General features: G+C 36.1%; 2 protein-coding genes across 2 annotated transcripts; one reads left to right on the top strand and one right to left on the bottom strand.

Moving 5' to 3' along the window:
• The first annotated feature begins 226 nt into the window (after positions 1-226).
• On the top strand, positions 227-1,990 carry LOC129950249 (probable ATP-dependent RNA helicase DDX28). Its single transcript, XM_056062125.1, has 2 exons — positions 227-1,173; positions 1,240-1,990. Exons 1-2 carry the CDS (start codon positions 340-342, stop codon positions 1,957-1,959), a joined length of 1,554 nt encoding a protein of 517 aa, XP_055918100.1. The 5' UTR covers positions 227-339; the 3' UTR covers positions 1,960-1,990.
• Positions 1,991-2,001: 11 nt separating this feature from the next.
• On the bottom strand, positions 2,002-12,388 carry LOC129950248 (uncharacterized). The gene is made up of 7 exons (XM_056062124.1): positions 12,031-12,388; positions 11,824-11,970; positions 11,600-11,752; positions 10,679-11,537; positions 10,481-10,620; positions 2,495-2,597; positions 2,002-2,421 (listed from the first exon to the last, which is right to left on the bottom strand). The coding sequence occupies exons 1-7, from the start codon at positions 12,253-12,255 to the stop codon at positions 2,039-2,041; spliced, it is 2,010 nt and encodes a 669-aa protein (XP_055918099.1). The 5' UTR covers positions 12,256-12,388; the 3' UTR covers positions 2,002-2,038.
• Between the last annotated feature and the right edge of the window lie 1,939 nt (positions 12,389-14,327).

Raw genomic sequence — 14,327 nt, 5'->3', positions numbered from 1 at the left:
GTGTTTGTTTAAAAGTTACAGGACAAAGTTTGAGATGACTTTCACTGATAAGCTTCTGCTGGTAATCTGAAACACAACTTTGCAAAATAAACGATGAAAGGTTTTTTGTATTATCGTATTTTTTCAAAAGCAATAGTAAGCAGAACCCCTTATTTGATATAACCTGAAACGAATCATCGAGACTCGTTTTGCAGTTGACATTTTGCAAAACAAAATAAACATAACCACAAAACGTCAGTCACTTTGGAACCGAATATTCTTAAAAGTTTAATATATGTTGCACTAGAAAGTGCAATTACAATCAATTCTTTTCATTTTAAAGAATAAAATTGCTATAAAATGTTACGACATATATCAAATTTGACTCAAAAGCTACCAACGCGGACATATGCAGCGGTGGCTCCAGCTGTCAAATACCAAAACTCGACCAAATCTAAGAAAATTCCACTGATAGAATGCAAAAATGCCAAACTAAATGTGCCCTTTGGAAAACCCCTTATAGAAGCCAAATTCGGAGCTATTCCATTGGCCTCCAAGGGATGGTTGCATCGTCGGTCTAAAGGTGATTATTTTATTGTAAATACCTCGATGAATGAGGATGAAATTCTCAGTCGAATGCAGAACATTAACGACCTGCAAGGAACTCTCCAGTTGTCGGATGATTTAATTGAAAACTTGAAATCCGAGTTGGAGATCACACAACTCACCAAAATCCAAACCGATGCTATTCCAATAATCCGTGACAGTAATCATGCACTGATAGCAGCCGAAACTGGCTGTGGCAAAACTCTTGCCTATCTCCTGCCGATTGTCCAACAAATTCTCGAACAAAAGTATAGGTTTGAAGAGCAAAAACCTAATACTCCTTTGGTGCTGATTCTTAGCCCAGGCAGGGAACTGGCATTACAAATATCGGATGTTGCACAGAAGTTATGCAAATCCACTGGACTTAAAGTCAAATGTATTCTCGGAGGAAACACGAAACAAAAAATGTTGAATCCAGAGTTTGAAGACGTGGACATTCTCGTCGGCAGTATAGGGGCAATAAGTAAACTAGTAACTACGGGCATCTATCGAATGGAAAAGGTGCGTCATGTTGTGCTCGATGAAGCCGACACTCTACTGGATGATAGTTTCTCTGACAAACTCTGCCATTTTCTTAAAAGATTCCCGGTGAATAAAATAATATTGTTTTATCTTAAAAATTTAAACTAATTATGTGTTAAATTGTATTTTTAGTTCCATATGAATCACATCCAAGACAATAAAGTTGTGGGAAGTCAAATGATTCTCGCCTCAGCTACAATGCCCACGAATACAAACGAACTATTGCAAAACATCATCGATACATCGACCCTACACCAAGTCGTAAGCCCGAATCTACATCGCCTGATGCCACACATTACCCACAAATTTCTCAGAATGAACAAATCCGATCGACCAGCTAATCTCCTTGGCATGGTCAAATCGGAACTGTCTAAAAAGCGACCTGTGATCGTTTTTGGCAACAAATCCTCTACCAGTGACTATGTTTCCATGTTCCTCAATAACAATGGAGTCAATTGCATCAATTTAAACGGAGACATGTTAATGAAGATTCGAATCGGAAGGTTTGAGCAGTTCCAACAAGGAATGGTGGATGTCCTTTCGACAACAGACGTTGGTAGCCGTGGTCTAGACACAACTCGTGCAAGGCAGGTCATTAATTTTGACTTCCCTCTGCATGTGTCGGACTATATTCACCGATGTGGACGAATAGGACGTGTAGGAAGCCAACAGAGATGCCTGATAACGAATTTCGTTTCAAGCCAAAGAGAAGTCGGTTTGGTGCAGAAGATCGAACACGCAGCGCGGACGGGCTCTCTCCTGCCAAATGTCAATGCCAACATAAGAAACCTTATTCAATCGCGAATAGTTAAGGAGATGAAGAAATATGGAGTCGATGAACCAGCTTTTTAGTATTAAATGAATAGGATATTGAAAAAAAAAACACAAACCACAGACTTTTAATTCCTACAAAGACTTTCTTTAATTATTATTAGATTCTTAAAAGATGATAATTACTTAAATGGACACATTTTCGTTCATCTGTTAGAGGTTTGAAGAGTTTTCTTCTTGCTATGATAATGTCCCTCGATGATTCAAACATCCTGCTGCCATTTGTTTGAGGCACATGCCTCATGGGTTTGACTTTGACCGCAATTTGTCTACAACCAGCGAATTTAAAACGAATTGGCGAATAGGATTTAATAGGAATTTCACGATGTGGGAAAAACCTATCCAAAGCGCTCGGTCTTCGAAATGTGGCAGGTGAACAGAAAGATGCGATAGTAACACGTTTTGCTGAGATTTTGGGAATTATTTTAAAGGTTGCAGCACGACGTTTGAGATGACGATTGCGGATAAGCTTCTGATGGTATTCTATACAAAAAGATGAGATTTTTGATTAAAATGTTTCATTCTTATATTTTTTGTTTTTTTTTTTAATACTTACGTGCATAGTGAGTCATGAACGGTACAAGCCTATATGAGCATAATTCCTCTAGCCATTCGTATAGAAAAACGTCATCATGTCCACGTAAGAAAATTGCACAACGCTAGAAATAGAAAACGAAAGGACACATAAGACAACTGAAGTTGGTAAAAACTCAAAAGTTTCCAAAAGGAGAATTCTTTTTTATATACATTTGTGCAGGAAATAGAAGCAGAATATCTGCTTACTACAAATTCGAACAACTCTTTTCGTCAGTATCGGACAACGCTAAACCACCGTCAAAGCAGCTTAAAAAGGTATTAATCTACTAGCAAAACGTAAATGGACTTCGGACAAAGACCAACACGGTTTACAAAAACATTGACAATCTTCCTCACGATATCATAATATTGACGGAAAAATTTCTCAACAACTCTATCTCGGACTCGGAGCTTTTTGACTCCTCTTATCAAGTCTTCAGCCGTGATAGTAATAACTCAGACGATTCAAACGCACAGTGGCCCGTTTGTGCAAAGCTGCTTGCAATATTTATTTTTCGAGTGGGTCTATAATGCAAAACTTTTTAGTTCACTGATTCGAAAAATATTTGTTCCCCTCTTTTTTTATAAAAAATTCTTTTTTATGGATTTCTTTGTTTTGTGTGTGGTGGATTTAAAAAGATGATTTTATTTAAAAAAATAAATCATTTTTACTTTTTGTTTATTACCTAAGATTTTTAGGAGTTTTAGAGCAAATTTTTTAAATCCTGTAATAATTGCATCAATTTTAAATAATGCATTTGTTTTCGGGTATGATTGAATTATGATCAGGTACTTTTATTGATAAAGATTAAGAATTTATTGATAAAATTTAAGGATAAAACAATTTTGGAATATGTTAGTATAAAGGTAGACAGAGAGGAAGTTGTATTGGGACTAAAATAATCATGATTTAGAATTTAAACGAGCGTTCGAACTGCTTTTATTTTTCAAAACAATTTAAAATGGATATTCCGAAAGAGGCTTTGTTTGAAACTTTTGTCAATGCTAGCACTTGTAATGAGTTTATATCTGCCGTGGAAATTGAACACCAACTACCAGATGCAAATATTTTGGCAATCAAACAGATATTAAAACAATTTTATTACAACTTTGATAGAAAATGGATAGCAGCCAAAAGATCGAGAAATAACTTCAAAAATAATGCAGAATGGCTTTCCTTATCTCTGCATATCAATACTTGACAAACAGGAGAAGCAGGTGATCTCCCAACTACATCAAGAGAACAACCAAGGAAGCCAATCAATGAGTGCGCAACATTTACTAAAAAACAAAAACTAATCAAAGCTACAAAGTAAATATGTACAGAACATCTCGCTGAAGCTTTGATTATAAGATACAATAATTCAGGCAATATCTTCTGCAAGTCCACTTCGTGAAAAGAGTCAAGGAAAACATTCAAACTCCCAAACACAATCCCATAAAATACACCAATGAGAACGCAGCTTTTTTATGGATTGGGGACTCTCAAAAGAAAAATAAAATCCTGAGAACTTCGTTAAGACATACATAGATGTCTTGCCATCCTACAATATGATGACGGTTGCGAAAAAAAGAAGCAGTTCCCGAAAACTGCGAAGTCACGGAAATATTAGCTAGAGTGAAACTTCACAACATGATGGATCATACAACAATGCGGCTAATAGAAAGCAAAAGGGAGGATCAAGAAGTCTAACGTTACAGAGTAAATAGGATCTGGGCAAAGTGCCTACAAGAAAACACAACAACAGATCTTGAAACAGACGCACACATGTTCATGGCATCAGTTGTCCCAATTCGACTAAATAGTACAAATGGGAAACATTGAAGGAACCCTCGCCCATCATCAGTTCCTTTGTGTCGGCCCATTATGTTCCAATATGTTAAAGAGACTAGTGACATCATAAATACCACAATCAATAATATCAAAAGTAAAATAGCAGGTATTCAACCAACAATATATAAACTTAATGGAGAAACTACTATAACTGTGAATCACGAGTTCTTTTTTACTATGATAGACGGAAGAGTCTTAAACGAAATAACGGAAACAAAGTCAACGCGGTCATGTCCGATATGCTAAAGGGCACAAAAGAACTTCAATAAGGATGAATCAATTGATGACGAACATAATTACGAATATGGAATTTCTCCATGCATGGAATTTATTTTGAAGCTTGCGTATACACTTCGAAAAGATGGAGAAGGTACTGATGAATCGATTGGGACCAAGGAGGCGGAAAAAAGAAGAAAACACGAGATCCAAAGGCGTTTTCGCGATGAGCTTGGCCTTGATGTGGATAAACCAAAGCAAGGGTTTCTAAACACTAATGACGGAAACACTGCAGGAAGATTTTTTGAACATTCAGATGCAACCGCTTGAATAACTGGAGTCAATGGAGAAGTTATAATGAGGCAATTGAACGTTTTGAATTGCAGAGAAGTAGTGAATGCAGTTAAATTTTTGGAGTATACTAAGAAAACGGCAGAGCTTTTAAAACAAAAGTATCCTAAAAAACTACTCACACCTGCTGTACACAAAATATTGCTTAATAGTCAAAATATCAATAAATATATCAATCACTACCACTTGGAGAACTGCCAGAAGAAGCTCAGGAATGCAAAAATAAAGACTACAAGAAATATCGATATCAGAATATGTGTAAGGTTTCAAGGATTCGGCAGAATGAGGACCTATTTAACATGCTAGCAACCTCTTCGGATCCACTTATTTTTTCCTTAAGATCTGAAAGAACGATTATCTCCAGAAATGATTAGTTTATTACACATTTCACCGGATGATAGTTTCAAGAAATTTAGTGTTTATATATTAATTTGTTTTGTCTTTATTTCTTTTTACACTGTTTGACTTTTGATATATCACCAAAATACATTATGTATTTTTGAATACTGGAAAATAAATAAAAATGCCTTAAAAAAAAAAAAAAAAAAAAAAATACTTTTTCTCACTTTTTCATTCGAATTGGTCCTTTTTCTTTTTGCTCTACTGTTTCAATTCACTTATATTACTTAAGAAAAAATAAAATACCGCTATGTTTATCACCTTTGTTAAAACTTCTTATTTTAACACACATTTCTGAAACACACTGTAAACATTTTTTTTAAGTCACAATTTGTATAGCCTTGGAAATTTCCTTCGCCGTTAGTGACGGAATTCTTGTCGTTATCAATAATATTTTCACTGGTTACCTGATTTACGACTTTCGATCAACATAGAGCGAAATACTATGCTTCAAAACTAATATTGCAACATTTATTTACTGTATCAGCATATGTACCTCAAATCTCCAGAACGAGTTTTATGAACAACTAAACAACTGTATAGAAACTATTTATATCCTTTTGAAGCCTGAAGACGAAGACGAATTTGATTCAAATTGACGACGATAACTTTACGGTGCAATAATCGCTTCATCTTCTTCGTCTTCATGTGAAAAACTTAAAAAACAAAAGAAACAAAGCTTGGATAAAGTAAAGTACAAGTACAAGATAAAGTAATAGTATCCTACAACTTGACGAAGTTTTTAGTCCTGGTCCAGACGGTGTACGATCATCCATTTTAAAGAAATGTGCACACCCGTTATGTGTACTTTTCAACACGTCTTTAAGTAACTCGCTACTTCCTTTTATTTGGAAGAGCTCCTTAATAATACCAGTACACAAAAAAGGCCCTAAAAACGAAATAATGAACTACCGACCTATTGCTAAACTATCTGTGATACATAAACTATTTGAGTAAATCGTATGTAGCGCCCTTTCTTTTCACTATACTTCAATTATCTGTGATAACCAGCATCGTTTTGTTAAAAAGCGTTCAACTGTTACTAATCTGTTTCACTTTTCTTTAGATGTTTTTGAAAAACGTGAAATAGTATATTGAATCTTTACCGATTTTAGCAAGGACTTTGACAAATAGTGTCATAAAACATTACTTTTAAAACATCACAGCATGGTTTTAACGACTGTTTCATAAACTGGATCTTCTTATATTTGCAAGATAGACGTTATAGTGTTAAATTTCGTATTGAGTGTTCAAGTTCATTTGTTGTGAATTCTGGTGTCCACCAGGGTAGTCACCTTGGTCCTATTCTATTTGTTTTATTTATAAATGACTTCGTTTCTATCATACAAAATTCGTCTGTCCTTATGAGGATGACATTAAAATTAAAAACAAAAAATTAGCTTTACATCTGACTGTTTTCTCTTGCAAGACTTAATATTATTCTGGAAATGGTGCATAATAATCGTCTTGTTTTAGATTTTGACAAATTTAAAACCAAGAGTTTTACATGCAAAACAGTTCCAATCGTTTTTAGTTACATGTTTGATTTTTATCCTTTAAGTAGAGTTTATGTATTTTCTGATTTGGGTGTTGTCCTAGATCCTAAACATTCAATGAACATATTAACTTCATAGTTAAAAAAGGAAATAGAGTTCTCGGTTTCATTAAGAAATTTGGCCGTGATTTCCGTGATCCATATGTTTTAAAATTACTTTTTGTTTCATTTGTGAACCAATCCTGGAATATGCTTGTATAGTACACGTCACAAGACTCGGAGCCATTCAAAAAAGATTTTTGAGTTTTTGTCTACGATCCCTTCCGTGGTTTGATGATACTAAAACATTACCGCTTTATTCACAGAGACTTTCACTCATAAATCATCCTTCTTAGACAAATCATAGGATGTACTTGCAGTTTTGTTTTATTGTTGGAATGATAAACCGAGAAATTTCATCACCATCTCCTAGGTAATTCTTGCGTTTTCGAGCCAGAGCAGGGCATGTGCAGAGCAGATGAAGAACCGTTTCTTCCTCTTCTGCAAAAGTCATTTGAGAATTCGCCTAGTCTCGTGGCGTGCTTTCCTATTAGACAGTGTCCGGTTATGACACCTATTATCGAGCTTCTATGCGATCTGCTTAGAGAGAGCAAGCACCTTGAACTTTTTAAATCCAGTGTTGGCCAGATGTTTTTTACGACTTGACACGTGGTGATGTTGTTCCTCCTGGTGCCTTCCCTGATTGGGAAGGCGGAATGAGAGACTTAATTTCAGTCGTCCAGAGTACACACCTCCACCAAACCCTTCTGCTGTTTTTGACCCATCTGTGTTAAAATGGATTGACTCATCCTTCAAGAATGTCCTATCCTCCCAAAAAGATCTGGGAGGTACAGAAATCTGGAAATGTATGTCGAATTGCAGTGATGGTGTTGTCTGAGTGTTTTGGTTCTAACTACCTAAGAATTACGGAGTAGCCAATGTTGTTGTTAGTCCACTGCGACGAAGCTTTGAGGCGAATAGCAGAGCTTGCAGCTATTTGTTTGTTAAATATGTCAAGAGGTGTTAGGTAGAGTAAGGTGTCCAGTGCCTCAGATGGGGTCGTGAGAAACGATCCGCTTATACATAGGCTAGCTGAACGTTGGACTTTATTTAATTTATCCCGGTTTATACCTTTCTCTAAAGCAGTCCACTATACTGGCACACCGTACATTAAAATCGGTCTGATTACCGATGTGTATAGCCAATGCGTGATTCTGGTTGTAAGCCCCATTTATTACCAATAGCTTTTTTGAAAGAAAAGAAAGCTACAGTAGCTTTTTCGACTCTTTCCTGTACGTAGCGTTTTTTTTTTATCTAAGACAAGAGTCAGATATTTAATTGGATTCCTTTAATATGTGGAGGGTTGACAAATGGAATCATGTATATCCTCGAAAATAAGACTAAAGCGGTTTTGTATGGGTTAATACCCAGTCCACACCGATCAGCCCAAAGTATTAGCCTGTCTAAGGCATTTTGTAAGAATTCTTTTAAGGTTATAGGATGCTTTCCTCAAACTGCTATAGCAACGTCGTCCGCATAGGCACTCTGAAGCCCTGCGCATCCAGCTGGTTAGGATTTCATTCACCACTAGGTTCCAGAGGAGAGGGGATAGAACACCACCTTGCAATGTCCCTCTACTAACGAATCGTCTGCCAGAAGACTTGCCCAGTTTTGAGTTAATTATTCTGCTAGTCAGCATTAAATGAATTAACTCCCGAAGCAAACTCTCTACATTTAGAGATGCTAGTGCAGATGTGTTTGCAGATGTGTCCACGTTGTTAAAGGCACCTTCAATGTCAAGGAAAACAACCATAGTGAACTTTTTATAATGGAGGGAATATTCGACGGTGCGTACGAAAGTGTGTAACGCTGTTTCCACCGATTTACCTTTACAATAGGCATGTTGAGATGAAGACAGAAGTCTTGTATCGATACTTGCCCTTAAATGGTTACAAAACAAACTTTAACTTCTCTACATTCCGAGGGAACATGGACCAGGTAAAGAGTAAAGACAGCTGGTAAAAATTGCCTCAAGGATTGGTGCAATTATGTCAGAAGTCTTTCGAAACTCGGCTGGTGTTATTCCATCTCGTTCTGCAGATTTAAATGGTTTGAAGCTGTTGAGAGCCCAATTGTTAACGTTAGTATTTAACGAATTATAAATAAATACAATAAAAAGAATTGTTTGAGGGGAGGAATACAACTGGTTTTAACACTACAGCATTGCTGTTGAAAATATTGATAAAACAATGATAGACATGAAACCTTGCGGCGGTATTCAAGAGAAGAAAAGTCTATCCTATCAGTTTCAAAACTCTTTTCTATTCTATCCAAAATACTCAAGTACGTTATTGCGGTGGAGTTTTGGACGAATGAAAGGTATTTAAATTATAGCCAAATCAGAAGAGGTAACAACTTCTTGCATCGTCGGGGAAAACCTAAACACAGCATTTATGGCGATGTCAAAAATGTGATCACTCCACAACAAGTGATTTGTAACACACATGCCTAGAACTGAAAAACTGTTCAGTCACCTCGATGAAAATACATCCCATGGATAGTAGCATTGGGGGATGGTTCCGCTTTTGCGACAATAGACAGCATTGAGTTTTGAAAGCATTACATTTTACACGGTTTTTGATTTCCCATTGAACAACTGTCAAGATCAGAATTTAAGGAGCTTATTATATGCTGGCGTTGGTAGTACACATTCCAAGAACAAGGTTGAGAATCTAAAAACGAATATGAAAAGCTGAGGGTACTATCACCAGCGAAACAATTTAGATGGTTAAAAGTTTCAGGCAAAAGATCATTTATAAAAATAAAGAAGAACGTCGTTGACTAGGCGTAGGGCACACCATCGTTTTATTTTATTGATATCAGATTTGAGAGGAGGATTCGTCTTTTTTAGGGACAGGTGGGACAAATCGTTTACGCTTCCAAGCATAGCCGGAGTCATTTCACTCGTTGGCAGAATCGAATTAGCAGCAAACTGTTCTGCAAGCAAATTGGCTTCATCAATTTAGCTTTCAGAAGGAGTGTTATTAAAAACGAGCGTAGGAACCGAAGATGACGTTGTGTTGCGCAAAACATTTACAAATGACCAGACATTTTTACCACATTGTAGTATCTTTTGAAATAATTTTTGATCATGTACAAATTTAATTAGTCGAACATCTTCATTGCAGGTCTTTTTAGCCTGTTTGAACTTATTCCGGGTTTCCCCAGTGGGGTTAGCTTTGTGTACCCGGAAACCTCTTTAAAACTCGGGTCAACCCATGAGTTTTCTTTGGTTCTGATCGATTTTACCCTATTTGAAACAAATGTCTTCTTCTACAAAGAATTATGTATGTAAAGACATCTGCGCTGGAGTCCACATCACTATCGTAGAAGCATAGTGACCAGTTAAAGTCCATGAAGAAGTCGTTGAGGCCGTCCAAGTTGACTTTCTTGTATTGCCATACGGTTCTCGTATCGATTTTTTCGTTAACTGTTTTTTTTTTTGGCATGAGAAATTAGCAGGTATGACACAAAGGTCTGATGTGATTAGAGGCTATATAACCAAACCAAAAATCCCTTCGTTTCACAATTTGGGGATAGTTTGTTTGTAACTTTTTAATAAAAACACTTACCGCAAATTCACACTGCAAATAATGTGGAATATCACCAATCTGCAATATATTCATCATCGGCATAAAGGGTATGAACTCCCGAAAAGCATACTCGCCCAATGCAAAAAGTCCTCGAATAGCCCTGCTTATGAACTCATAATCTGAAGAAAAATAAAATGTTTAACCGAAAAATAAAACATATAAAAGCTATTTCCATACCACTTGGCCAAAAATATGTTTTCTTTTTATCAAAGAAAGCTTGCAATCTTCTCAATATCAGATGCATGCATTCTGTGTTAAAGAATTCATTTACGGCTCCGAAAAATCCAATAGTTTCACACAAATCATCGACGAGATTTAGATCTACTTTATCGGCTGAGTATGATGAAAACTCAAAGCCTTCCATTTGATCAGCAGTGCTTTCACCATCATCATCTTTTTCCAGGCGATACACCCGGTCGGGTTGTTGTGATTCCTCATCGACATAATCTTCTTTTACACCTTCAGTAGATTTAATTGTGCATTTTTCGTCAACTAAATTGACTAATACCTCTTCTTTGATGTCTTCCAACTTTATCCGAATTCCTGGATGTGTAGGCCGCACAAAGACTTCGTCTGTTTCCATTGGTGTATACTTTACATCAGAAGAATATGATTCGCTCTTTATATTAGCCTCATATGTGTCGAGGAGCTGACATATAAAAATCTCAGCTAAATGGAAGAATTCTTCTCGGCAGTAGACATTTCGGCAGGTAGGATGTTGGGCCAGGGTTTGCATAAGACGCCAACATCGGCGCTTAACGTGGTTAGTTTGCTTGAAAGCAAGTGTCTGAATCATTTTAATGAGAAGCACTCGAAAACAGCTTCCAATGAAGGGAGCCGCGTAGACGTACTGGCGGACAGAATCAAAATCCTGCTCACTTCCGCCAAGTGTGATGAGAAACACGCTTTGCATGAAGGATTGCATCATGTCTCGGCAGCCTCCTTGAAGGGGCCAGGTGCTCATGAAAGGCGGTCCCATTGGTATTGCGATTTCAACGTCTTTCTGGTATTCATTTCGCAGTTCGATTACTTTATCCTGTGTCAACAAAAAATAGTATATGTTTAAACCATTGAACAAATTTGTTTTGTGGGACTTACCGAATTAAAGAAGAAACTTCCATCATAGTCAATGCGATCCCATTCAGTGTCCATTGACCCGAGAACTGGGGGACAGTCAGAGTCCTTGAGAACCTCATTTACCAGGTCACTTGTAACAGATCCACCCGAATGCATGGAGTAGGTTTTAATATTCTAAATGCACAAAGAAATTATTTGCTACTCAACTCTCAAAAATCTGACATTTTTCATGAACATGAATCTACCTTTATTAACTCCCACATTTTGTAGGAAGCGTCTTCGGCCAAAATTGGCAATAGATCTGGATTCAGATCTGTATCGCTGGTGTCATGCTGTTCCCAAATGATTTTGATTGTTCGTGGACCAAATGCAGCATATCCTTTGTGATGATTCTAGAAAAGTATGAGACGTTATTAACCTGTTTTATAATTTTTTGTTTGGCTTGTGGCTACTTTTTCTCTACTCAAATCCATGCTGGATGTTGGAGTTGTTGGAGCTTCAGGTTGGGATGTAGAAGTGGTTGGAGTCTGGCCATTTGTGTTGGCTTTGCTACTACTATCAGACTTGGAACTTTTCGTTCGAGATTTCGATGAAGATTTTGAGGATTTCATTGATTTGCTGTGTGAACTTTTTGGTGTTGTTTCACCGGAGCTTGATTTTTTCTTATCGGGGTTCATTGGTTCTGTTTATTCTGTTTATATGAGAACACATTCGCAAAAAAAAATAATAATAACAAAACTATTTGCAAATCAAAGTCTATAATATAAGAAAATGGAATAGAAGTAGGCAACTTTAGTTTTTGTCAATTGTTTTGTTGTCAACAAAAATTAAGTGACGTTTTGGATCTGTTTGTTGTTATAATTGTTTATTTCCCTTTGATCCGTGGAAAAGTTAGATATTGGCAACTCCTAGCACCTTTTTCGCTACTTTTTGAATTCTTAAGGCAGATTTACATTTATTTTCATCTGGTTCATGGTTTCTTGTACAGAGTCAACCTTAATTATTAGGTAATAGCATGTATCATTTATTAATAAGAGTAAATAGCATACTGCAACTTTAAATTTGATTATTATTTAGGCCAACATAGTTTTTCCAAAGTCTTAAAATTTAAGTTAAAACGTATTTTATTTATTCTGTGTATAGTATTAACGCATTCAAATTCGGAAAACTATCTAACCAATGAAAAAAATTGCAATTAGATGCAAGAACCTCATGATTAAAAGGAAATTTAAACGAAATTCTCGAAAAAAGGTGTAACAAAACTTCAAAAAAAGAATAAATGTAACACTTGCAACATTATGGCAACACTGATGTAGAAGAGGATGCTATAATAAAGATGAACTTGTTCGTCTTCAATACAATCTTCATCCGATTTCTTATAATCTGCTTTTTTGATCTTTTCTCCCCATCTAAAAAATTCGATTTAATTATTTTGCATTCTCTTTGTCTGCAGATTTAGAAATGCAAATATATGTAAGTCCACCATAATGCTTGTTGTGGAAACAATGTACTGTCAAAAAGTTATAGGAAGTAAAAATCGTTACTACTGGTGTATTCAAATAGTGAAATTGCAAACATAGATACGTGCTATAGACTCTACTCAAATATCTTACCGATTTTGTTTGTTATATAAGTATCTTGTATTTAATTCTGCATTAATTTATCATTTAAAAACATTTAAATCGTCTGGGTTGATACTTACGTTAATAGCTTGGTTCTTAGTGAAAAGAGGCAATGATGGAAGTACAGAATATTTAATAATTTACAGTGTTATAGTTTAAATATAAAAAGGAAAACTGTTTTTTAAGCTTACCAGTTTTGTCTTGGATATTGTCAATACCATAGCAGCTTGGCAGAGAGGACTGCCGATAGTAAAACCATTGATTTTACTTTTTACGCAATTAGTGATATCATAGGGACACACTTGGATTCATCTCCAGTGTCGTATTTAGAGCCCAGGGCCCCACATTTATTTGGCCCCCAAATCCACCAACTCAAATGATGAGTCGGATAGAACAATTTTGTTTCCTTTCCTCTTTCTTCCTCTCTGTTCATTGGAACGAATAAGACTATGTTCTTTGTCTCTTCACAGTGCTCATCTGCGTATGTCGGTGTTTGCTTAAGGTAGGTTTCATAAAAGAAAAAAAAAGAAAAAATATGTAACTCGGATTTATCCTAACGAAACCATTGGGTCTCCTAACAATGGAAATTATTTGGGATGCCTGGAACTTTTAGGTGAATTTGATTCATTTAAAAAAATGTGGGAACTCTGCACATTGCAAATATTTGTAACGAATTCATTGATATAATGGGAAAACAAGTTCTGATAATTAATACAATCTTGACATTTCTGGAAAATCATGATATTTCAATTGAGAATTTTAGAGGATAAAGATATGAAAATGCAAGCAATATTAAAGGAGAAGTGCGAATTTGCTATCTTTGTACCGTGTGCAGCACATTCTCTTAACTTAGTAGGTCATCATGCGGCTGGTTGTGTGCAGGAGGCAGAGGCAACAAGTTTCTTTCAAGTGGTTCAAAAAATATACAACTTTTTTTCTGCTTCTTCCCATAGCTGGAATAAATTGAATGAATGTTAAGGTTCACATAGAGTTCTTAAAAGCCTTTCTTGAACAAGATGGTCTGCTCGAATTGATAAATTTAACGCACTCCATCATGGTTATAAGCAAATTACTGAAGCCTTGACATATATCTCTAGAGATCCAGAGCAAGCTCCAGACACAAACAG

The sequence above is a fragment of the Eupeodes corollae genome, chromosome 3 (genome assembly GCF_945859685.1).
Source record: "Eupeodes corollae chromosome 3, idEupCoro1.1, whole genome shotgun sequence".
In the NCBI taxonomy this organism is placed as follows: domain Eukaryota; kingdom Metazoa; phylum Arthropoda; class Insecta; order Diptera; family Syrphidae; genus Eupeodes; species Eupeodes corollae.
This window is presented reverse-complemented; position numbering and strand designations above follow the sequence as displayed.